This window comes from Boleophthalmus pectinirostris, unplaced genomic scaffold (genome assembly GCF_026225935.1).
Source record: "Boleophthalmus pectinirostris isolate CB_2022bp ecotype Guang Dong unplaced genomic scaffold, ASM2622593v1 HiC_scaffold_2, whole genome shotgun sequence".
Lineage (NCBI taxonomy): Eukaryota > Metazoa > Chordata > Actinopteri > Gobiiformes > Gobiidae > Boleophthalmus > Boleophthalmus pectinirostris.
In genome coordinates, this window is record NW_026571152.1 from 257,008 (window position 1) to 283,315 (window position 26,308).

At 40.6% G+C, this 26,308-nt stretch overlaps 1 protein-coding gene across 1 annotated transcript in view; it reads right to left on the bottom strand.

The window, feature by feature from the left end:
- plxnb2b (plexin b2b) overlaps nucleotides 1–26,308 on the bottom strand; it is a 438,171-nt gene that overhangs the window by 50,243 nt on the left and 361,620 nt on the right. The window contains exons 25-29 of the mRNA XM_020919155.2: nucleotides 23,945–24,045; nucleotides 20,180–20,409; nucleotides 11,578–11,759; nucleotides 3,109–3,175; nucleotides 2,266–2,412 (exon numbers count right to left, since the gene is read on the bottom strand). Of these exons, the coding sequence (XP_020774814.2) occupies nucleotides 2,266–2,412; nucleotides 3,109–3,175; nucleotides 11,578–11,759; nucleotides 20,180–20,409; nucleotides 23,945–24,045 (727 nt within the window). The remainder of the gene's footprint in view (nucleotides 1–2,265; nucleotides 2,413–3,108; nucleotides 3,176–11,577; nucleotides 11,760–20,179; nucleotides 20,410–23,944; nucleotides 24,046–26,308) is intronic.

Below are 26,308 nucleotides of genomic sequence, written 5' to 3' on the forward strand. Positions count from 1 at the left end.
GGAAGTGCTCCACTGTGTTTTTAAACTCTGTATAACTTCATTAGAATCATTTGGATAATTTCAGCCCTAATTGCCAATAGTTGCTGAACTAAATGTAAAAGGTGGCTGTTCACTTGAAAACTACCGCTTCATGACATCACAAGGTGGAACAGAGCATTTTGATCTTGGGAGATGTAGACAGACTAATAATAAAAGGTTAATCAAATATGTGAATGAAACAAAACAACAGCCACAGGTATGTTTTTCAGGAGGTAACAACATTATAACATGGCTTAAAGAGTCAATTTTGTGTAATTTAGGACTTTGATCACGATTCATCTCTGCGTCCTACAGGTTTTTGGCAGATGCACTTTGCCTGTTGTTCCTTAAATGATTGCAATTTGAATGGGATTTTTGATTTCATTGTACATAATGTGACATATATATTATCTTGCAAAAACCACAGTGAGCCACAGCTGCCCTGGGGAAGCGTGGTTGCCAATCTGTGCCCATGGCCCTTTGGACAACCTCCAATCATCACATTACATTCATACACAGGCAAGGTGGGAGAAATGTCTTGCCGATGGACACAACAAAAAGTATGAACTGGTTAAAAGTTGAATTGAAAAAAATTAAATAAAATCTTTACATTTGTGGGTGATTCTTTTAATAGTTAATCCACTGCCTGCACAAGTCAAAAGTGTGCGGTTAGCAGTAACTTTTTATAGTTGAGGGGGGATATGAAGTAACTTAGTTCTTTTCTCTCTGGCTCTTGGCGAGGGCGGACACGTTTCTCTCCTCTCCTGCTCTATCTTATCTTCACTGCTTTGCCTTGGTGTCTATGTCTCATCTTCTCTAGTGTCTTTATACTTCGAGAGACTCTCTCCGAACGCAAATTAACTATGGATTTGATAACTTGGTCACTCAATGCAACTGACACCATTTTTTCTATAAGAAGCTCAGGGTAGGGCAAACCTGGGTGTCCCCCTAGAACTTTTCCCATGGGCTACAAGATGGACAGCTGGCAAAACTGGCAAGTCGTGAGCCTGGCGGCCCTTTCCGTGGAGGACATAGAAGACATCTACCTATTCGGAACAATGATTACAGGTCTTTTGCTAACTGGCCCAGGCATGGCCCTGATTTTTTAAAAAGTTCGGATTACTAAGACAGCCTTTCAATGCCCCACTTGGCTGCCCGGTCTAATTGAAAGTGGAAGTAAAGCTATGAACTCATTAACTGTGACTATGAGCCATATTTGTGGAAATGTGGAGTCACCATAGAGTGACTTACAATAGTAAAAATCAGCTCCCCCTAAACCATTAGCATACCCTTTTTGAACAGTCAGCCTGTGTGACAGCTAAACTGAACTAAATGTGAATATCCACACAGGGAAGTGTTTTTGGAGCGGCTCAAACTGAATTCACGTTATTGCCCAAAAGATGTGTCAAGTCAACAGTGACAGATTCAAAATGACCAAATTCTTGGAAATGTTCTGCAGAGCAACAATACAAAAAGGCAAAAATATTAGGTTTGTGATTTTTAAATTGTTCACAAATGGGGTTCTTTCTTCATTTGTTTCTTATTTTATTTAACAAGTTTTAGCAAAAATACTTCTGTTAACTTTTAATATGTTAGCAAAGAAAAAAACAATACAAAACTTTCTATTACTCCATCTCTGTCTAATTAGAAATGGCTGCCCTGAGGTATAGACTTAACCTGGCTCAGGCCAGATTCATATTCATATTATTTTATCTGAATGGCTCTTGCTGAAAGAGATCTGAAAACACAGAGTGTCATGACGACTATTTGAATCTGATTGATCGAAGCATCACCAGAGCAGAACAAGATGAAAATCAAACTTTAGTTAGATCCGGTCGAGAGAAAAGCATAGACATTTCTGACCACAAATGCACAAAGCGTTTTTCTTCTGCACGTTTTTCACAAACTAGTCTGTATTGACACAATAGTCTGAAGCATGTCTGTCTGCGTCACCATGTTTGTTTTGGTTCGTTTGGGCACTTCACTTTTGGCTTCAGCACAAACCTCAATATTGCAGACCAGTGGGGCCAAGATGGATTCTCATGGGTTTGTGAACTCACAAATGTCGTGAGTCCATCTTGATGTGTGAGGTTAGTATAGATTGACAGAAGCAAGGCTTATACTCTGCACCTCTGGCCCTCGGACCAGCTCCAATCATTCACACTATATTTGTTTTCAGTAAGACCTTGGTTACTCAAATACTACAGATGTATGTGTGAGCAGTCTCAGTCTCACAGTCAGCCTCACCAGTACAGAGTACTCCACATCGTCTCCCAGCAGCCCTGTGTCGTTCAAAGTGTACTTGGCCTTCTTCACCCGTGCGTCCACCGGCCCCTTCTCGATCTGGTGCTTTATGGCTCTGAACAGTTTGTACAAGGGCTCACCTGCCGAGTCCTGGGACACACAAGAAAACACAGAAACAAGAAAGGCTTTATTACTGCAGTACTATTATGAGTTGATTTGGCTGGAAGAGTTATTGAAGTTACATAGTGCACCTTTAACTTAAAACAGACTCACGTTATTACACATCAGTAACATTCAACATCCATTCCAAGTGTGTAGTGTAGCGTGGGGCTGTCAATAAGACCTTGAGAACATCCATCTGTGCGGGCTAATGGTTGTGATTAGCGCTTTAGGAGGCAAAGGCTCATGTCCAATACTGGAAATCAGGTCATCAATGAACCACCGTTAGAACTTAAAACAGTGTGAGCTTCAGCTATTTTTACATCCACAAGTGAAATATGTTACACATGATGAGACAAGCACAAGCATCTGTATTTGGATTATTTGCAGTGTGAACATGTCACTGATTGGTACTATTGTATTTAATATTCAGTCTTTTCAACAGTACTTTACCTTAATGCTAGAAGCCTAAAAGATCTGTTATACCATTGTGTTATTACATTGTTTTTAGAGAATAGGGCACAAATGAAACAACTGGAAATACCACTCTTTTGTAATAATGGAAAGTTACAACCAAAATTAATCAGAACTGGGCTAATTTCAAATTCTGGGAAAAGATTTGAGAAATACCAGTATATAAATTACAATGAGTCTGTCCAGATGTCTTTTTTTTTTTTTTTTCCTCACCTTAAGAAACTGGTAAAGACAGATGGACATCCAGTTGCACAGCATTCTCTCCACCACTGTCTCTGACCTGGAGGTACAATAAAACAGGCTATTAGAACAGTGAATAAAACAATAAAGATTGTATACTATTAGGATCAACATAACATAGGGTTAACAATAGGGCTAACATTATTTTGGATTATATTTTCCAATAACAAGCAACTCTTTTACAATGCTGAACACTCCTAAACACATAAGTTAGCTACAACATTACAACAGTTTAATATTCTAAAAAATACACCCCTTTATGAAGCTGTGAACAACTTATATAACTTTTATTTATATTGACAAAAAAGACATTGAACATTTTTGTTTCATGTGGATAGGCCCTGTAATTACAGAGACACTAACGATAAAACACCTTCTTATTAAGCCAATGATGTTCATTATGTCTTCTTATATACTTTAACTTCTTAGGTTCTTTTTAAAGACAATGCAGTAAAGTGTATTTACCTTGTTGACATGTTTCGGCTGCTAGCTGCAAGCCATCTTCAGAACTGTCACCGGTGTTGGTGGTGACGTGTCATATATCAGCTGTTGTTACTTCCTGTAGGCGTGGTCAGCCTGATGGACCTGGCAGGTCGCTCAGACTGACGGAAAACAACAAGTTCAAACGCTGGATCAAGGAGGCCATTGAAATCAGAAAGCGAGGCATGGACAGCATTAACCGTGATGACGGAGCGTTCCTCCTTTCACACACCTGGGACACCCTCCTCCAGAGAACACCGGGCGACGGGAGGCGTGGTCAGTCTGAGCGACCTGCCAGGTCCATCAGGCTGACCACGCCTACAGGAAGTAACAACAGCTGATATATGACACGTCACCACCAACACCGGTGACAGTTCTGAAGATGGCTTGCAGCTAGCAGCCGAAACATGTCAACAAGGTAAATACACTTTACTGCATTGTCTTTAAAAAGAACCTAAGAAGTTAACGATAAAACAGGTCAGCAAATGTGCAACTTAACAGTTATGCTATTTAAACTATATGGATTTTATGCAGATTTAGGTTTGTCCAATTATCCACATTGTATGTCAGCTAACACATGGTCTGAACCCACAATGTTAATGTTGAAATGGCAGAACACAGCCACAATTAAAGTCAAATAATCTGTGATACAAATTGCTTTTACAAGAAGTTCTATTTCCTCCATCGACCATTTAAGGCTCCCCCAACATAATTATAGTCTCCCCATTACTGGCATGTGGGGATTTTCAACACTTGCCCAACAAATTACCCCATAAACTAACAAGGCAGAATGCAAACTCATCAAAAGCTTACCATATTAATAATGTCCCTCTATGCAAGTACATGTTCTTAATTCCCCCATTTGGGCTCGTATTAAAATCCAATTTAAACCAGCAACAAGCGTCACCCATAAATTGATTTCTTTGTCTCTGTCAGGGCAGCACTGCTCCAATGCTAATGTCACAGATTCAGTGCTGACGGTCAGTGTGAGCTAGCGCTCATGCCTAATTAAATGGTTGGTGTGTGGAGTTTGTGTTGGCACGCTGGACTAATCGTTATAATGGGGATCTCTACTGGGGCATAATTAAGATGTGTACGCTGCCATAACAGACAGACAGACAGCACGGGGGACGGGGAGATGGGGCGAGATGGGAGAGAAGGAGGGGGGTCTGGGGAGATGGGGTGGGAGTAGAGAGAGAAAGAGAAGGAGAAAGAGGGACAGAGGGAGGTGACCTTGGTGGGATAGACCAGGATTAAAGTAAGAAAAAATAAATCAGGATCAAATCAGGACTAAAACCAGAGCCTAGACCAGGACTAAACCAGGACAAGATGACATCTAGTCTTAAAGGGCCCATACGTGATATACGTCTTAATAAAGTAAAATGTGTGTTCCATCAGTGCAGATATATTGTAAAAGCAGCTCTTAGAGTCAAAATGAGACCACTGTGTACTGTTTGCATCTAATTACAAAGTGTTGTGTGAAGAATCCCTCAGTCATTCAGGTAAAATCCATGTCGAGGAGAAAATTCAATTTGTCGACTGGACAAAAGTTAGTTTGGCTGAAGACTTTTCGCAGCTCATCCAATCTGCTTCTTCAGTTCTGAAGAAGAACAAGCAGCTTGGATGAGCTGCGAAAAGTCTTGAACTACAAACTAGTAATAATAGAGGTAGACTTGGACTTAATCAGGACTAAAACCAGGTTTTAACCAGGTCTAATAACCTGTGGTCTAATGCAGGACTCAAACCAATCCATCTGAACAGCATATTTAACTTTGAGATGAACAGCAGTGATTGAGCCAAATGCAGAATCTCATTTGACAGTTCTATTAAAAACACATTTATCTCTGAACAGAAAACTCTCATCAGATTTGGGCAACCATCTGTCATTACTCCGCTGCGGTGTCTCCAAACATTTCACTGACCAATTGTTGGGAAGGGAATCATCTTCAGAATAAATACAATCAATATAAAAATGTCTAATATGGCAGATGAATCATCTGTTCTCCAATCGAATGATCCTGCCAAGGTCAAACACCTCCTCTCCCTGACCTGCCTTGGTTTAGTCCTTATCTGCTTTGTTGCTTGCTTAGACCTGGTGTAGTACTGGATTGGATCTACTTTAGTCCTGGTTTGAATCTACTTTTTCATGGGACAAGTTGACTGGTTCGGTTTTGTGCAGCTCATGTTCTCACCAAACTGCAGCAAGAAACGACAATGTAGAAAGCGCACTCGCCCATTGGCTAACATCTTGACAAAAATCAAGATATTAGCGAGGTTTGGATTCCACATTCACAGCGGGAGAAAGTAATGTGACCACTGCAGGATAATTACAGAGTTATGAAGAGTTTACTACCAGTTACTGTACAGGACACCAGGAATGGAAGTGTTGGCCTGGATTGAGAGCGTGTAGTGTTCACATCACAAGTGAACCACACTGGAGTCCACTACCATACTGAGAGCAGCTCCAGAAGGTGGTCAGCAGTGTTCACTAACACCACTGTGTAAAATGAAAGAAAAATGACTACAGTGTAAGACATTCTTATTACTATTTTTATTAAAAGTGCCACCCCCCAAAATGAAACAAAATGTGTCTAAGTCTGCAACACTGTGAGTGAAGTAGAAGGAAAAAATGAAAAGACATTTGAAGCACTTGTGAAAGTTGCAGAAAGAGAGAATAGCCAGAAGGACCAACAGACGGCGTGCGAGTGGAGTGGAGTGAGCAGTTTGGAGTTTGATAATGGACCACCAAAAACACACACAAAAACACACACACCACACAAACACACACACCACACAAACACACACACCACACAGCCCCTGACACAAACACACACAAACACACACACACACACAGACATGAAAACAAAACGAAACAGTCCACAACAAGTTGGTCCAATTCCCAGAGCTCCTAAACCAGACACAGAGAGGGCCAGAGCCAGATTATGAGGAGATTTCAACTGGAGCTGAGAAGGGACATTTTACAGGATGGTGCAAAGCGCAGGGACAGAATCATGCCATTCAATTTAATTGGATTTACACATTTACACACAGTTGGGGCTAAGCTTGGACTAGACAAGAACTAAATACTGTATAAAAGCAAATATAAGCCAAGGTCTAAACTAAGACTAAACATGGACTGATCTAAGATTACTTCTAGGTCTCTTAGCACCAAGGTAAAACTAAACACTAAACCAGTTTTAAACAAATAAAAAAAATATATAGATATAGAGCATCCTAATAAAGATTCCAGGTTTAAAGAGGTACTCAACCAGAACTCAACCAGGACTCAACCAGAACTAATGGTCGGTCCACACTTGTTCTGATTGGGTCCTCTTCTTGTACTGGTTTAGTCCTGGTGTAATACAGGTTTAGTTCCAGGTTTAGTCACAGTTTTGGTGTGGTGATTGTGCAAGTGTACTGTATATGCACTAGAGCCGAACCGATATGGATTTTGTTGTGGCCGATATGAAACCGATAAAACAGTCGTTGGAGCTGCCGGTAGCCGATATAATCGCCGATATATTTAGTAATGTAAAAATTCACTGTAAATGTTGAATTGTTTAAAAAACTTAGGTTTTGCTCTGGTGGATTTTAAATTGGATTTATTTAGGCAACATTTATTGTTATTCTGCCTCTTTGTGTCATATTTACAGACAGTAGATTGGCCTAATGGCATTTTGCATCACATTCTAGCTACTAGTGATGGGTATTCCAGTTCTTTTTAGAGAACCGGCTCTTTTGGCTCGGCTCACTAAAAGCAGCTGGCTCTTTCGGCTCCCAAGCAGCTCTTCAGATTGTTTAGTTGCAAGCAGGACTAAAACAGAACTGAACCAGGTCTAAACCAGGACTGAAAAAGGACTAAACCAGGACTAAAACAGATCTAAACCATGTGTAAAACAGGACTAAACCAAAACTGAACCAGGACTGAGTGTCAGGACTCGGTCTCTCTCTCTCTCTCCCTCTCTGGAGCCCAAGATTAGTCCTGGTTTATTTATTTTATGCTGAACTGCAGCCAAACATGCACGTTTTTCTCTCCTATGCAAACGCAGATTTCTGAAAATTTCATTTTCAGCTGCTGCCGCTGTCAAACTACCACGAGTCTGTACACGGTATGAAGAGAAAAAAAGTGAGAGAAAGAGAAAACACGGCTCCCAATAAGGATCAGGCTCTCGTTGTTTGCTTCAAAGAGCTGGCTCTAAGAGCTGTTTCGTTTGCGACTGACCCATCACTACTAGCTAGTAAAGAAACTACCGCTATTAGCCTTTAGCCGTAAATGCTGTGCACTGCGGTAATTAATTATATGCATAATATATGCAGGAAAGCCTTTGACACAATAGACCACACATTACTATTATTATATATTATATATATATTATATATTATTATTTTGAACAAACTGGAAAGGTATGGAATTAGACGCATTGCACATGACTGGATAACAAGTTACTTAACAGGCAGAGATCCATATGTACAAATAAACAATGTAAATTCAGGTAAGAAGAATATATCACATGGAGTTCCCCAATGATCTGTACTGGGACCCAAATAATTTATAATATACATTAATGATACTGGAAAGGTCCTAAAAATGTGCACAATATTTTATTTGCTGATGACACCAGCTTGTATTGCTCTGAGGAAAATCTTGATCATCTTGTCGACAAAGTTCAAAGGGAACTGGCAACTGTAAAGAAATGGTTTGACATGAATAAATTATCAGTTAATTTGAATAAAACCAAACACATTATTTTTGGAAATAAAAAAATAAATAAACAGTGCCATATAAAAATTGGTAGTACAGAAATTGAGAGGGTGTATTCAACAAAATTCTTGGGAATAAATATAGATGATAAATTAAACTGGAAACTGCACATAAACATATTGAAGACAAAGATTAAAAAAATCATTGCTATATTATGTAAAATCAAAAACTCTGTAAATCATAATGCACTCAAATGAACTAACTATTAACTATTATTAACTAAACTATTGTGTGGAAATATGGGGGAGTAATTATAAAACAAACATCAAGTCAATTTTCTTACTGCAAAAGAAAGCTATTAGAATCATAAATAATGCCGATTACTATGCCCCAACAAATGCTCTCTTTATTAAACTAAATACATTAAAATTACATGATCTTGTTGATCTAAATACTGCAGTTGTCATGTTTAAGGCACATAACAATCTGCTCCTATCCAAGACATGTTCAAACCCAGAGAGAGTAAGTACAATCTGAGAGGATCAGGCCTATTTCAGAAAGCTCTTGTGAGGACCATCCTGAAAAGTTGATGTGTCTCCATCAGAGGTGTCAATCTGTGGAATAGTCTTGATGAAACTTTAAAAGGCTCTAAAACAATTTGCACATTTAAAAAAATATATCAGACTAAAATTATAGAGAAATATAGAGAAATACAATAAATCATATTTTACCCCATTAAACCTACAGATTAACTGTAACCCCCAATTATACTTATATATTTAAGTGTATATTATAAACCAATAGGTATAAATATTACCATGTACAGGGAGTGTGTGTATGTGTGTGTGTGTATGAACATTAACGTATATTGGATTGTGTTCTGTATTGTGTAAGTGTATACTATAACATTTAGGACATTTTCTTTCCTGCTCTCATAAAAGAGGATTTTTTGTTGTTGTTTTCTGTAAATAGTTCTGCCATCTTGTATCCTATTCTATATGTTACTAGGGTTTGGCAAAACAAGTGTTAAACTTCAACCTAAATCCCTTCGGTCTACAGAATAACTTTATTGATATGCATTAACTGCATAATTTTATTTATTTATTTTTTGTTAAATCATTGTTATATGATGCATGATTACCAAAGAAAATAAACTACTACTACTACTACTACTACTACTACATGCATAAATGTGGATCATTCACACGTCTATTCACAGCTCATTTACATATCAATGCAGGTCCAGTAACAAATATACGGCCAATATAGTCACTTTACAATAGGCCAATAGAAAACAGCCTGTTTATGTATGGGAGCTACAGCAGCTAACCACTAACCAATGAGAAAGAACCAAAACTAGCTTCAAAGTCGACATATTTCTAACACTCAGCGCTCACACAGGCTCCTCCTCACATCACAAGTCTGCATTAATAAATGTCATTTTAATCCAGACTCAAACCGATTGTCCATAAAAAGAATATAATCTCAGTGTTGCGCACATGGATCTATGACTGCGGGTGTAAACAAGAACATGTGAGTGATGCGACATGAGTGACGTGTGTTCAGGGACAGTACGGACACACACCCAAACAAATGACAGATAAATACTGATGCGGAGCCACATATTAGGACATTTACATGCACCATATCCAACCGATATATCAGTCAGGCTCTAATATGCACCCTAAGACACAAACATCCACATTTTCCTTTTTCTTTAGCTTTATCTGGGGCTGGGTAGTGGTAGCAGTAGTCTGAGCAGGAAGGCCCAGACTCCACACACACTTCCTCCAGCTCTTCTGGGGGGATCCTGAGGCGTTCCCAGGCCAGTCGAGAGACATAGTCCCTCCAGAGTGTTCTGGGTCTTCCCCAGGGCCTCCTTAGGACCCAAACAGTAGTGAATCAGGACTAAATCAGGAGGCTAAAATTAAAAGTCTAAAATTACATCTACTGTTCTTTAATTAATTCTACTCTATTGTTAAAAAAAAAAAAAATCCAATACAGTTTCTATACATCTGTTGCTTACAGTGCACACATCTGACTCATCCCTCTCAAACAGAAACCTGATGACCTGAGCCATTCACGCTGTGTCAAAGTTACTGAACAGGAGGCTGTAAAGCAGGGGTGGGCAAACTACGGCCCGGGGGCTGTATGCAGCCCTTTAAACCTTTTAATCCGGCCCGCCTAACTGGAATAAATTACAATAATAAACCTTGTTGATGTTTTATTTGTCATGCATTTCCAGCGTTTCCCAGTAGATGGCGCACTATATATACATTGAGTTGTGGCGTATTATGTTGGCCGCAATGCTTTATGGGAAAGTGTTCTTACAGGAGTTATTCGGACCATGAGTGAAGTAGTTGGTGCTTAAGATATAAGACTGCACTGCTTCCATTTTGAGTTGGTAAAAATCCATCAAGGCAACCCATGGACTCTGAGTCGTAATTATTAGTGTGTACAACATTTTGGAGTCAGGTTTTACCACACTCACAGGTGTGTGTCTGTGGTTGTTTGGCATGAACTTTGTTTGTTTTTGAGCTGTTACCAGTCATATTCGGAAACGGTGAACTGCCGATATACATTCACTCGTGGTGTGCAGTGGAACAGGTCTCAACAATTTTATGTGTTTTGAATCTATCACAGCAGTGATGAAACGTGTAGCCCGTGTCTGAAGTCCTAGGTAAATGTGAATAAGAACGTAATGAATCTGAGCTCTTAACACGTTATGTCCTGTCTTCTGTCCAGCCCTTCAGTCAAACTTTAGAACCCTATGTGGCCCGCGAGCCAGAAAGTTTGCCCACCCCTGCTGTAAAGGCAAAAGGAGAACAATGCAGTTTAATATGTTTGATATATTACAGGAGCATGGCTGTTTTAATTACCTTAAACCTATACTGTAGGGAACCTTGACCCACACAGCGGTAAAGACAATCTATAGAACACATTTGGAAAAACCTTATAGATATGATACTTGATAAACCTTAAATAGTTGAAAGAACCTGGCGCTGATTTTATCCTTAATGTGAACTTAGTTTTGAAAAGAAAACAAAAAAAGGAAAAAGGTAAAAACAAGGTCTAAGGCAGGTCTAAAGCAGGGAAAATATTGAAAATTGACTAAAGCAGGAATACACATCAAGAACACTCAAATTAGTCATATTTGACAAGTCTGTGGTGGGTGAGCTTGGATTTATATTTCAAAAGACAACCACCAATATTTCTGGAGTTATAATAAAAGTATAAGAGTATAAGAGCTGTGTCCATACCTTCTGAGCATGAGTTTGGGGTTCTTGCTGTTGACATACTCTTCCATGAGCTCCAGCAGCAGAGTCCTCATGATGTCTGTGTAATACTCCAGCTTCCCATGAAGAGCAACCGTGAGAAGAGATGCGAAGTACACCTTAGCCCGGGCATTAAAGTCATTGCTGCGCTCCAGTGTGCGGATGAACTGCAAAAGCACAGCAAAAAAAACTATAATGAAGGACTTTATAGTGTGGTTGCTGATGGATGGTCTGACACCTGCTAGTCTCATGAAAATGGTATTGCTTTGCCTGGAATGTTCCACAGTAGAGTTTTAAAGGCTGCACTCAGAAACATTCCTGTACAGATTTTTACTGTCTTAAAAACAGTTTGGAGTCACCTGCTTTTTTCCATTGGGATCACCAAGTTTATGCAATACCTGTGGAACATTCCAGGCAAAAAAGCATCTCCATGGAGAATAGAAGACTTTGGACCCTCAACCTAAATCCTTTAAGTGCAGTTCCTGAAAATATTTAAGTGTTTAAAGATGTACTATGTTACTTTTCTGGTGGAGGGTCTGCCACTTGCTAGTCTCCAAGTAGAGGTTATTTCTTAGCTTGGAATGTTCCACAGTATGGCATTGGATCTTTCTTGGAAAATTTCTATGGCCTTTATGTATGTCAGAACTAGTTTAAGACCACATGTAATATTATTTGGCTTTGAAAATGACAATCTACAATCTAAAAAGTGATTTTATGATCATTATGGAAGTGACGCCGGTATTACGTATTAAGTATTTTCTTTGCATCAAAAACCCTGTACTATTTTTTGGAAAGCACGATTTTGAAGGAAAAAAAAAATCCCACTGATCTTGAATAGAAAGCAAAACATCAGCTAAAACTCTGTTACATAGTTAATATGTGATCTCAAAGTAAAATTATCTTAATTGGAGAACATTCAGACTTGGAGAAGACACTTCAGTAAAGAGGAAATCAGATGGTTAACACATCAGGTACCTGTGTCTGTGCCAGTCTCACCAATAGCACTAATGATTAGTTCTGTTCACAGTTCTTGTGCTCTGCTGTACCTATAAACCTCATTTTCAGTGTTGTACATTCTTATATAAACTGTGTGGACCCAGTAGATATATTTAGTGTGGCATGCAGCAGACTCCCTCGTGTTTAAACAGACATAGAGCAGAGATGGTGATGTCTTTATCAAGTCACAAAATGAGAGAAATCTATGTCATATTTTTTGCACTGTTTCTGATTACTGTGGTTAGTGCCCATAGTAGGGATGGGCATGATTAATCGATTAATCGATAATTGATCATTAAGAATTTCATCGATTACGTTAATTTTAATCGACAAACCGAATGCAGGTTGCTGTGCATAGCGTGACCAAACAGGGGTCCGTACATGTAGCTCTGCACTCAGAAGGAGCGAGACACAGTCGGTCAGTCTGCAACGTACCGAAGCACAAATGCGTATTTAACGATGATTTGTACAAGAAATTCCACGCTTTCTGTTGCATTCGGGACAAGTGGGAGTCCATGTGGACAGTGTACAAAGCAGGAACATATGTTTCGGTGTCCAGTGGGAAAAAGTTTTGCCAGGTGAGAGTCGCGCAATGTCGATGACGAGTCCCCACCTCCCTCCCGCCGTACGGTGTCCTGATTTTGACAAACGCAAATCTGGTCAAACTAACCTGTATTCCACCGAGTCATGTCTTTTAATCCGACAGATGTTAACCGCATCAGCGCACAAGAGCTGTAGTTTTATCTTCGCTGAGTTTATGCAAATTAGCGATGCAGTTTTAAGTTTTGTTTCTGTGAGAGTTGCACAAAACTTAATTAAACACATTATAATTTCAAACGGATTGATGTGGCTCTAGAGTCGTTACGGTTTATATGTCATAAAGTTGAATTTATTTATGCAGATTAGTAGTGCAGATAGTAATAATAATGATGATCATTTTAATATAAAAACGTTAATGATTAATCGATAATCGATCGTTAATTCTTCCGACGATTGATTAAGAAAATTTCATTGAATGCCCATCCCTAGTCTATAGGTATGCAGAGAAAACTTATTGTTATACATAAATGGGGTGTCAAAGGCTCAGGTGTTGTTGTGCTCTTGGGCAAAACAGTACACCAGACATGGATGTGTGAGGCATTCGCCCACTGATCTGAAGGTTCGAATCCAGCTCTTGACATAAACATCACAAGTTGAGCGGTCGGACCCACTGACCCACAGGTTGGCTGGTGTGATTCCAGCTCCCACAGATGAATGCTGCTGTTGTGTCCTTGGGCAAGACACTTAACCCACCTTGCCCACAGTGTCAGCGTACACTGGTGTGTGAATGTGTGTGTGAATGGGTGAGTAGTTCCTTGTTGTAAAGCACTTTGAGTGCCTTGAAGGTGGAAAAGCGCTATAGAAAAATTTACCATGTGTGTACTACTACTTACGCTACTGTTACAGCAAGTTAATAAGTTAATATTTTCAACAAATAAGCATACTCAACTTATTGTTTTATAGGGCCGTGATAGTTCAGGCCTGCTACTGCTGGTGCTACGGCTACCCGTCTTGGGTGTAACGCATTACAAATAACACGTTACAGTAATGTAACAACTTTTTTCAGGTAAAAATGGTATAACGTACTACTACTGAAAATTTGGTATCGAAACATAGTTCCTTTTTCAGTTTGGCAGCATTACTTTTCTGTGTAAGCATGCCGGTCCCCGCCCTGCCAGCGTGACGTAGTTGAGGAGGAGCAGTAAAGTTTCCTGGCAGACCCAGAGCCGGTGACGGTACACTGCCTCAGAGGAAGTGGAGGCCAGTGACACATGGGGAGAGGTCGCTCGAGGGAGATCCTTCCACAGCGAGCGGCTGTCCCTTGTCCGCCGAGTTGAATCTCCCAGGCAGACGTTGTTGTGAGTCGTCTTCAACTCTCTCTTCAAAGTTTGTTTCAACTTTCTTGTACAGGTCTTGTCGATTATTGGTCTTGTGCTGTATTTAGCCTTAGATGGAGTTTACCATCAAAATGTAACGAGTAACGTAAAAAGTAACTTTCCATAGAGGGTAACTAAGCAAAGTAAGGGATTACTTTTTAAAGAAGTCACGAGTAATGAGCAAACATTACTTTTTTATGTAACTTCTCCAACACTGACTGCTACTGCTACCTACTACCAATTAACTACCTATAAACTACTGTCTACTACCTACTACCACTACCACTACTACATTGATTCCAAAGTTAATAGTGTCCATAAACAAGTATTGTCAACTTATTGTTGTCAGCTTATTATGAAACACGGCAATAATGGCTCAGGTGTTGTTGTGTCCCTGGGCAAGACACTTCATTCTTCTTGATGTGTGAATTAGGTTATTGGTGGTGATCAGAGAGGCCAGTGGGTCTTATTAGTAGCATTTTTGCTACATACACTGTATAAAGCCCTTGAGATGAAGTTTCAGTTTTAGTAAAATGTTACTGCTGCTACTCCTGCTAGTACTATTACTACAACAACTACAATTACTACTATTTCCTTATACCCTGCACATATACATTGGCCTACTACTACTACTACTACCACTACCACCGCCACTACTACTACTATTAAAATTTCTACACAGCCTTTCTTCCGCTCAAGTTACAAAAAACATATTAAAATGACGATACATTTGGTAATGTTCCTCCCCTGCTAAAAGTCCTATTTACATAAAGGCTGTAACCTGGCCTTAACCCAGCAGAACAATGAAATAAACATGATCTTGATTAGGATTAATGGGGGATTATTGCACTCTTGTTTTGGCCTGAGGGTCACACACGCGGCTTGAGCGCTAATTAAAAGGAGATTTCTCTAATAAAGGACTAAATGTTTTTGAGGTGTGAACAAATGCACACACCGACACTGAGTAATTACAATAACACCACCATTTCTGAACTACTGACCCGGAATATTCAAATACAGGGGTCTCAATGTCCATTATGACTCTTTTCTTTTGCTTATCTGCCATATGCTTTAATGTTATAATGTTGTTTCCTCATCACAAACATAGCTGGAGTTGTGCTGTGTTTCATTCACACATTTTTAATACACAAACCCTGCATATTTAACCTGAGGGGCTCTCAGACTCTGTTCCACTTTGTGTTGTCATGTGGTAATATAGGAAGTGCTCCATTGTATTTTTAAATTCATACACCTTCAAGAATTGCTTGAAGGTTTATGACCCTCTTGTTCACCAGGATGAACTCCAACACATGGCGGCTGAGCTGTAGGGCAATGAGCAGGCCCACACCAGCTTGCCGCCGCTCCCTGTAGACTACGCCAGATAAGTGGAGTGTCCAGGCCTCCACAAGCAGTTGGGTTCCAGAGCCCAAACTGTGCGCTGAGGCGAGGCCAACTATATCTAGTCGGTAACACTCAACCTCCCTCACAAGCTCAGCTCCATCACCCCCAGCGAAGTGCCATTCCATGGTCTTCATGTCCGGAGATCCAGTCATCAAGGCCCCTGCCTTCGACTGCTGCTCAGACTGCTCTGCACCAGCCACTCATTGGGTGGTGGGTCCACAGGAGGACGGGCCCATGCCGCTCCTTCAGGTTGTGCTCGGCCGGGTAACGCCAATATGTAACTGGCCCCGGTGTAGAACTCATCATATGGGGCCTCTGAACCGGTCTCAGTCTGACACATGCCCCAGGACCTGTTTGCCATGACTGACCCTACCGGGGCCATGAGTACCCGGCCTTCTTGGAGTCTGTAGGAGGGGTACTAGACAGAGCACCAGCCTCTGTGACTCTGTTGTTCTACTGGGGGACATCAACGCACACATGGGCAATGACAGTGTCACCTGGATTGAGGTGATCAGGAGGAACAGCTTCCCTGATCTGAACCTGACGGTGTTCTGGTATTGGAGTTCTGTCACAGTTTGTCCGTAACAAACACTATGTTCAAGCACAAGGGTGTCCATCTAGGCTGAAGGTCGATGATTGTCGTCGTGTCATCTGACCTCCGGCCATGTGTCTTCGACACTCAGGTGAAGAGAGGGATTGAGCTGTCAACTGATCATCACCTGGTTGTGAGTTCGATCCGCTGGTGGAGGAAGAAGCTGGAAGGAGAACTTCAGCTCACAACTCTGGGAGAGCTTCTCCCAGATCTTGTGGGAGGCTGGGGACATGGAGTCTGAGTGGGCTTTGTCCTCAGCCCCTATTGTTGATGCGGCCGCTCATAGCTGTGATCAGAAGGTCTGTGGTGCTTGTCACGGCGACAATCCCCAAACCTGGTGGTGGACACTGGAATACTACCAGGCCTTGTTGGTTCATGAAACTCCTTAGGCAACCAAGTATGCTGTAGCCCGTGCAGCTGCAGAGGCAAAAACTTGCGGCTGGGAGGAGTTCGCAAAGGCCATGGAGGAGGACTATTGGTTCTCCTCAAAGAAATTCTGTCAACCTGTCCAGCGCCTCAGAAGGAGGAAGCAGTGCTTCACCAACACTGTTTACAGTGTGGGGGGAGAGCTGTTGACCTGACTGAGGATGTTGTCGGAAGTGGAAGGAGTACTTTGAGGATCTCCTCAATCACACCATCATGTGTTCTGAAGAGGAAGCAGTGGCTAGAGACTCGAAGGTGGATTCGTCCATCACCCTTGCTGAAGTCACTGAGGTGGTTGGTAAGCTCCTCAGTAAGAAGGCTTCGGGGGTAGATGAGATCCATCCTGAGTATTGTAAGTCTCTGGATGTTGTGGGGCTGTCTTGGCTGACACACCTCTGCACTGGCAGACTGGGGTGGTGGTCTCTCTGTTTAAGAAGGGGGAATGGTGTGTTCTAAATACAGTGTGGTTTTCATCCCAGCCCTGGAACACTGGACCAGCTCTACAAACTCCATCGGGTGCTTGAGGGTTTGTGGGATTTGCCCAACCAGTCCACATGCGTTTTGTGGATCTGGAGAAGGCATTCGACTGTGTCCCTCGTGGTGTCCTTTGGGGAGTGCTCTGAGAGTATAGGGTTCGGGGCCCTTTGCTAAGGGCTGTCTGGTCGCATAGGAGCTGTGTTCATTACCAGCAGAAAGTCAGATAAGTTCTCAGTGCATGTTGGACTCCACCAGGGCTGCCCTTTGTCACTGGTTCTGTTCATTGTATTTATGGACAGAATTTCTAGGCTCAGTCAGGGGCAGAAGGGGGTATGGTTAGGGGACACAACATATCTGCTGTTTGCAGATGATGTTGTCCTGTTGGCTTCATCAAACTAGGACCTACAACATGCACTGGGACGGTTTGCAGCTGAGTGTGAATGTGCTGGGATGAAGATCAGCTCCTCCAAATCCAAGGCCATGGTTCTCAACCGGAAAAAGGTGGCTTGCCCTCACCAAGTGGGCAGAGAGTCCGTGCTTCAAGTGGAGGAGGTATCTTAGGGTCTTGTTCACGAGGGAGGGGAGGATGGAGCGTGAAGTTGACTGGCGGATTAGTGCAGTGTCGGCAGTGATGCGGTCATTGTATCGAACCGCTGTGAGGAAAGGCAAAGCTCTCAATTTATTAGCAAAGCTCTCAATTTACCAGTCAATCTATGTTCCTCCCCTCACAGGAGCTTTAGGTAATGACCAAAAGGACAAGATCACAGTTACAAGAGGCCAAATTGATTTTACTCCGCAGTGTGGTGGGATACTCCCTTAGAGATGAGAATGAGGAGCTTGAAGTAGAGCTGCTGCTCCACCATGTCAGAGGAGGCTTGAGCATCTGTCTGTCTCTCGGCTGACATGGGAATGCCTTGAGGTCCCCCTGGAGGAGCTGGACGAAGTGTCTGGGGTGAAGGAAGTCTTGGAATTCTTGCTTAGACTGCTGCCCCTCCGACCCAGCCCCGGATAAGCAGAAGAAAATGGAAGGACAGATGGAGGGATGGACTACTGCTTCATAACATCACAAGCTGGAACAAAGCATTTTGAGCTTTGAAGGTGTAGACCAGGGGTGCCCACACTTTTTCAGCATGTGAGCTACTTACAAAATGACAAAGTCATAAAGATCTACCTAATACAAAGCCAAGCAAACTGCACTGAAACACTCTGTGCTCCTTTTTTGGACCGTCACCCACAGTTTGAGAACTCCTTCTTTAAGAGAGCTTCCTCTGGCACTTTACACAAAACTGTGAAAAAAGTGAAGGAAGCAGGTAAGATTTTTAAACCTGTTTGTTAAAGTTCCAAACTGGAGTTGCATTCTTTTCTGGTTTTGCAGTGATATTTACCAGCCTCTGCACATTAACCAAACCAAATGCACATCGTGACAAACACAGATGCATTTGTGCACTTTTGTTAGACAAACTTCAGCCAAATGTGGCAGTAGGTCTGTTCTGTAGATCTGCTCTGTGCTGTAGACCTGTTTTGTGCCAACACTGCAAACACAAATTTAGACTCATTTTTCCTTCACGTTTCGTCTTGCTCTTCTCATCAGGAAGGAGCGAGAGCGTGAAAAGGTGAGGGGCGGCATGCTGACGTGAGGCAGATGGACAGGTAGGAGGTTTAGGAAGTTTAACCTGCCCTGTGATGCACGCTGGTACATGAGGGCACACGTTGTCGCAGATGAGCCGTGCATAGGGAGCGTGTGTATTTGTGATGTGCCGTAGAGTCTCTGCGGGTTTCAAATGAGCGCACAGGCTGCACTGAGACGCCCCACACGCTCCTGCACCCTGGTACAAGTTTATTGCCAACAGCAGCGGCCGTAATGAAATATGATCGCACTTGTTGAGTGTCAGACCTTGAGTGAGAGACAAGACCGAGTCCAAACGCGAGTCCGAGACGAGACACGGCGATCTACCCACACGATCTTGGCGATTGACTGGTAGATCGCGATCGACGTATTGAGCACCCCTGGTGTAGACAGACTAATAATAAATGATTATTCAAAAACAACTCCTGGTATGTTTTTGAGGACAACATTATAACGTGTAATGTTTATATATTGCGTAAAATATAAGACCTTTAAACAGTATCTTAAGGACGATCATTAGGAGCCTATTGATTGTACTACTGTAGAATCTATTGTTGTGGTTTTAAATGAACAACCGCCCCATAAAGGCTACATTACAACAGATGTAATTTAAAAATCTGACAAATAAATTTCCTCAAAATAATTATTTGTTAAAAAAGTAAAAACATACAAAAGTAAACCAAGAAACAAAATATGTATTATGAATAATCCCATCTTTTCTTATGGCATTGTATCTTCATATAAAACAACTGTACGATACTTTGAACTATGGATGGTTTCAAATTCTAGGATCATAGATGATGATAGCATTGTTTCTTCTGACTTTTTTTTTTTAGTTCATCTTTGTTATAGATCCCACCCCTTGGTTCCATGGAGATAGACAAGTTCAGTACCTTACTGTGGAACATTCTAGAAAAAGGAATAACATCTCCATGGGGACAAGTAGTTAGTATGCAAGTTTTGTTATTTATATTACGGTGAAAAATGTCAACTAGTTCTGATATAATTCAAAAACTATAATTCAGTAATAGTCAAGTAATTTGTCAAGAAGTCTATGGAATTTTCAAAGGTGTATCTAATTTAAGCATGGTTTGTTTTTTGGAGTATCAATTTTTCTGATAACCCCAGGCAGAATAAGAGTGCAATGTATCTTACATTGATGAGGAAGGTCTTGGAGTTGAGCAGGTTGGAGAACTGGTTGAGAGCCTGTGTGACTGTGGCTCTTCTGGACTCAGGGATGTCTAGTTTCCCTGTGATCATTACATCATTGGCCCCATCCTTGGATGGCAGAAAGAACACTCGGTCTGTGTAGGTCTTATAATCCAGGAATGGGATGCGGCCCTCACTCAAGTCATTGGTGTGGTCCTCCATCTCAATCATCAAATCTGCACAGACAACACAAAATACAAAATTAACTATTTAACTTCAATGCTTCCTGTTATATGCAACATTTTGAAAACCTTTCCCCATTCAAAAGATATAATACTTATTTAAAAATTGGACTTTGCTATGGCAACAGTTCTAATTTGATATCAATCTGAAACCCAGGCAGGATTGGGCAAGGGGGATGAGCCTCTTTACCTTATTTATGGCAGTACACCTTCCTATGGAATATACAAAATCAAACCTAATGATTTCTAAAGGACCTCATACCTCACCAAAAACAGAAATCTAACAGTACTAATTTTAGTTACCCCCAACTGGATTAAATGGCATTAGCTAAAAGAATGTTGTGAGGTCAACTGAAACCCAGCAGCATCTATAATAATTTTCTTTTGCCTCTTCCTTACAGCATGTTGTAAAACCAGTAATGTGTGAATGCATTTGCCTTTTCTATAGATCATTTTAATCAGGATTCCCAAAGTTTTCCAAATAAGAGTGTATACATGCAGTAGCCATGTGAAACACGTACCTTTTTGTCTAAAATGAAACTGAAGTAACAAAGGGTTTGTGAAAGCTACAAATGAGAAGAGAGACTGTCACCTTGGGAATCATTCCTTCTCTGTGTCATAAGCTGTAGGTTTACAGTCAGGAGTGACATGTGTGCATTTTTAAATACATGGAAGTAAGTCAGCTGTGGGTGGCAGTCGAAAGCAGAATACAAGGGCACCCAAATATTCATGAATATAACTCTGAGTACAAACCCCCCCCAAAAAAACAACAAACAAACAAACAAACAAACAAAAAAAGGCTGCATTAAAGTGAAATTTGACATTAATTGACTTGTACTGCGTCTGCTGTAGTATTTGTTCTCTCGTTCATTCATAACAGCTCTTTAATATCAAATCTACATGACAGCAGATCCAAGGTAGAAATGTGTCCCCATTAACTCCACAGCACTTTCCCATTTGTGGTGTTCATCTGTCTCCATCTCCATTTCACAAGAGGCACACAGGAGTGCGTCTATGGCTTTAAATAACACCGTGTCTGTGAAAGATTGTTTTCTATTACAGCACCTGCCAAACGCCACATAATGATGATGGTGTGACAGTAGGAGGGGATTTATTCGACTCACACAAATGTAATCGTGGCTATAAAAACACTTGATTAGGCCTGAGATGAGCAGAAACATGGATCTGTAGAGGCAATGCGCATTGGACAGCTCTAATATTGGTACTAGCGATACTAGAGAGGTACATTTGCATGCCTCTATGTCGGTTTTAAATATACATTTCGGTTATCGGCTACAGCAACAAGAACACTGGATATTGGTATAATTAAAAAAAAGTATTTTCCAAACACAGAAACACAGTTTGTGTTTGGGATATACTATTTTGTGGGCTCCTGGTGGAAGGATGGTGCTTGGGCCTCATCTCTCCCCTGGGTCCTGTGGCCGTTCCTGGTGACAGTGGAAGGCTCTCTGCTCCTGCTGTAGACGGTTCCTCTGATGGTGCTTTCTAGGGCCCGACCGATATGGATTTTGTTGTGGCCGATATGATACCGATAAAATGGGAGTTGGAGCTGCCAATATAATTGCCGACAGTAGGTCGGACTAATGGCATTTTTGCATCACATTCTAGCTACTAATGATGAGTAATCCAGTTCTTTTTAGAGAACCGGCTCTTTTGGCTCAGCTCACTAAAAGCAGCTGGCTCTTTCAGCTCCCAAGCGGCTCTTCAGGTTGTTTTGTTGCAAGCAGGACTAAACCAGAACTGAACCACAACTGAACCAGGTCTAAAGCAGGTCTAAAGCAGGTCTAAAGCAGGTCTAAAGCAGGTCTAAAGCAGGACTGAACCAGGACTAAAAAAGGACTAAACCAGGACTAAAACAGATCTAAAACATGAAAATCTAAAACAGATCTAAACATCTAAAACAACCAGAACTGAACCAGGACTGAGTATTTATTTTATGCTGAACTACAGTCAAACATGCAAATTTTTTCTCTCCTATGCAAACTTTTCGTTTCGTATTCAGCCGCTGCCGCTGTCAAACTACCACGAATCTGCACGCGATGTGAAGAGAAAAAAAGTGAGTAAGAGAAAACACTGCTCCCAATAAGGAGCAGGCTCCCATCATTTGCTTCAAAGAGCCGGCTCTAAGAGCCGCTTCGTTCGCGACCGACCCATCACTACTAGCTAGTAAAGAAACTACCACTATTATCCTTTAGCCGTAAATGCGTGCGCGCCGCGGTCATTAATTATATGTGTAAATGTCATCATTCACACGTCTATTCACAGCTCATTTACATATCAATGCAGCTCCAGTCACAAATATACGGCCAATATAGTCACTTTACAATAGACCAATAGAAAACAGCCTGTTTATGTGCGGGAGCTACAGCAGCTAATCACTAACCAATGAAAAAGAACTAAAAGTAACTTCAAAATCGACATATTTCCAAAACTCAGCGCTCACACAGGCTCCTCCTCACAAGTCTGCACTAATAAATGTCCTTTTAATCCAGACTCAAACCGATTGTCCATAAAAAGAAAATAATCTCAGTGTTTGAATCTATGTCTGCGGGTGTAAACAAACACACGTGAGTGAAGCGACTCTGGGGGTGTGTTCAGGGACAGTACGGACACACATATACACACAAATGACTCCGCAGATAAATACTAATGCGGAGCCACATATTAGGATATTTATCTGTCTGTAAATTGGATTAAATGAACAGAATGTAGAGAGTCTAAGCTTTATAACGACGTATAACATGCCCACAAAAAAAACGGCCCATATCAAGCAAACAGGTGCCCATATCGGCCAATAATATCGGCCAACCAATGTATTGGTCGGCCTCTACTGCTTTCTCTTTGCCTGTTTTCAGCCTCACATTTTCTATGTGTAGTTTTATGTATTTTAGCATGTTAGCATGTGTGTGTGTGTGTGTGTGTGTGTGTGTGTGTGTGCGCGCATGTGTGTGCATGTGTATGCATGTGTGTGCATGGGGTCGGGCAGCTGTGGGGGCTGGGTGGATGGGTGGAAGAAAATGTGGGATTGTTTTTAATCACTGTAAAGCACTTTGCATTACATTTTTGTATGAAAAGAGCTTTATAAATAAAGTTTAACTTATTCATTGATTGACAAACATTTTAAGACCAAAATTACATTTTCTAATGATTTGTAGTGGTCTAAAGTTATTCCTCACTTACCTTATGCATTCAGAGCATCCTAATTATCCACCGCAATGAATTTATAAGTACTTTACAGAACTCTCTGGTCTCTGAGAGATCTGAAAAGTACTTATAAACTCATTATAGTGAACAGACTTTTTCTGTAACAGTAAAGCTCCTAACACACTTCCTTTCTCATTGTACAGTTAAATAATACTTCATTAGATGCAAACAGTGGACATATTTACAGGTTCAGGACCTTTAAATAAATGAATTACATGAAACATATAGTCATGTAATGGACTGCAGTAGACACATAAATATGGATATTGTTATTGTACTCCACATGTGACCCTCCTGTACAAACCTGTGAACTCTTTCTTGCAGCGGTCTCGTACGCTCTCCTCCAGGTTCTCCAGCTGGTGTTTGACTTTCTCGTATTCACGTTCTGCCTGCTGGCTCTTCCTCCTGCAACACAACATTTAATACACATTTCAAAATATAGTTGAAATAATTTTATAGAAATATGTCCTAGTTTTCTCTAGTTTAATCCATGTATCATTCGTTCATTTGTTTTTCAAAATAAAACCAAAAATACGAAAATAAAAAAACAACAGTTTTCTGGTCCCGGACCAGGTTCAGTCTGTATGCGGCGCAAGAGTCTAGCATCGCAGTCACAGAAGTCATGAAAAAGGGAAACGGCTAGTTTGACCATTTAAAAAAATAATTTTCTTCCTGGTCAGACATGGACAGCAGATATGACATAAGTACAGATAATTTCAGTCAGCTATTTTGTATATTTCCTCAGTCGTTGAGGTAGGATCCAACAACAACAGAAAAATTCTATTCTGTAACTAGACAAAAGTTTTAGAGTGAAGACGTTTAGATGTTTCGCACTTTATCCAAGCTGCTTCTTCAGTTCTGGTCAGATTAACTGGAACAAGTAGTTTCAGAGTAGTGTCAGTGTAGTTAACTCCTCCCTTTGGCACATATAAGTGTCCACCAGCATCTGACCAGAAATGAAGAAGCAGCTTGGATGGGCCGTGAAGCGTCTTCACTCAAAAAACTGTAAAGCTGACAGAATAGAATATTCCTTTAGCTTCATTCAGATAGAAATGAAGCTAGAGAGTTATCATGACAATTACAATGGTCATAGTAAGATGACACAAATTCTCATTGAAAGTGTGTAAAAGCAGAGTCCAAATGATGTGGTAAACTCTGTCTCTGTTAGGACCTCATTTCACTGAATTCTGAAAAGTAAAATTCACCATAAAAGTAAGTTTGCATGTTAAAGATCCTATATTACGCAAAATAGACTCTTGTGAGCTTTAAGACATGATACAATGTTGTGTTTCTCTGAAAAACATACCTGGAGTTGTGTTATAATTCACATAAATTTGAGTAATCCTTTATTATAACTGTCTACATCTCCAAAGCTCAAAATGCTCTGTTCCACCTTGTGATGTCATGAAGCGGTTGTTTTCAACTTAACAGTTCCTTTTCACCTTTAGTTCAGTAGAGATTGACAATTCCAGGCCTGAATCCAATCTAAATTCTAATGAAGGTGTGAGGAGTTGAACAACACAGTGCAGCACTTCCTGTATTACTGCATGACATCATAAGGTGGAACAGTGTTTTTAGTATAAGGGAAGAACTCAGCCTAAATATGCACAGTTTGTGTGTTAAAAATGTGTGAATGAAACAAAACACAACTCCAGGTCTGTTGGTGATGAGGAAACATAATAGATCAAAAAATTTTGTAATATGAGTTCTTTAACACACATGTGCGACCAGAAAAAATCTGTCTTTTTATTTTGCTTCAGATAATATAAATTGTGTTTTTATTGAAAAAAAATCAATATTTTTGAGCATACAGGTATGAAAATTTGGCAAAAATACATTTAAGTCTGTAGTTTCTCCTGCTCTCTTGCGCATAACAATATATCTTCATAGTTTGCTTGCAATCATACAAATTATGTTCTATCAAAATGCTGTTTATCTCCCATACATTTCTCGTCTTATTAAAATATTGCTTTTAGTATTCAACAGAACTCTCATTGATGAAAAACATTTTGCTGCTCCTGAAAATGTATGAACCAAGGCAAAGTCAAAGGAATACATTTAAACCAGTGAAAAAGCCCATTTGTTTTGGTTCAAATTGGTGAGATTGGTATACACGGCTGCGCAGGGTCGCTCCTTCCATCTTCAAAATGGAGCTGGAATAAAATATTTTTCCTTCGCTCTCAGTGACAACCAAATAAATCCTCTGTCCAATTTATTTTCTGGCATTTATTTTGGTTAGGGATGAAATGGACCCACAGTAACTCGAATTGGGAATTCATAGTACACTAAAATAGATTGTAAGTCCATTTGAGAATTGAACCCACAACTGACAATTGGTTTTATTTATCAAGTGAACCAGATCTATCTTGTTTCCCACATGTAACTCCTTCTAAATCGGAGGCTTTCACACGTACAAAATGAGCTGCAAAAGAGAAGTGAGAATACAGGTTCATTCAGAGGGTTTGGACTGTTGATGAAGACAACATATACAGGTATTCTAATAGAGGCTGTGAGAGCATTATAGTATTTATTATTTATAGACAGTATTTCAATATTCACCAACAAAAATTGTTTCCTAGAAATGAAAGAGATGTAGATTGCAAAACCAAAGTGTGATTTTACTCAAATGTGAACATTAGAGTTGTTGTGTCCTTGGGCAAGACACTAC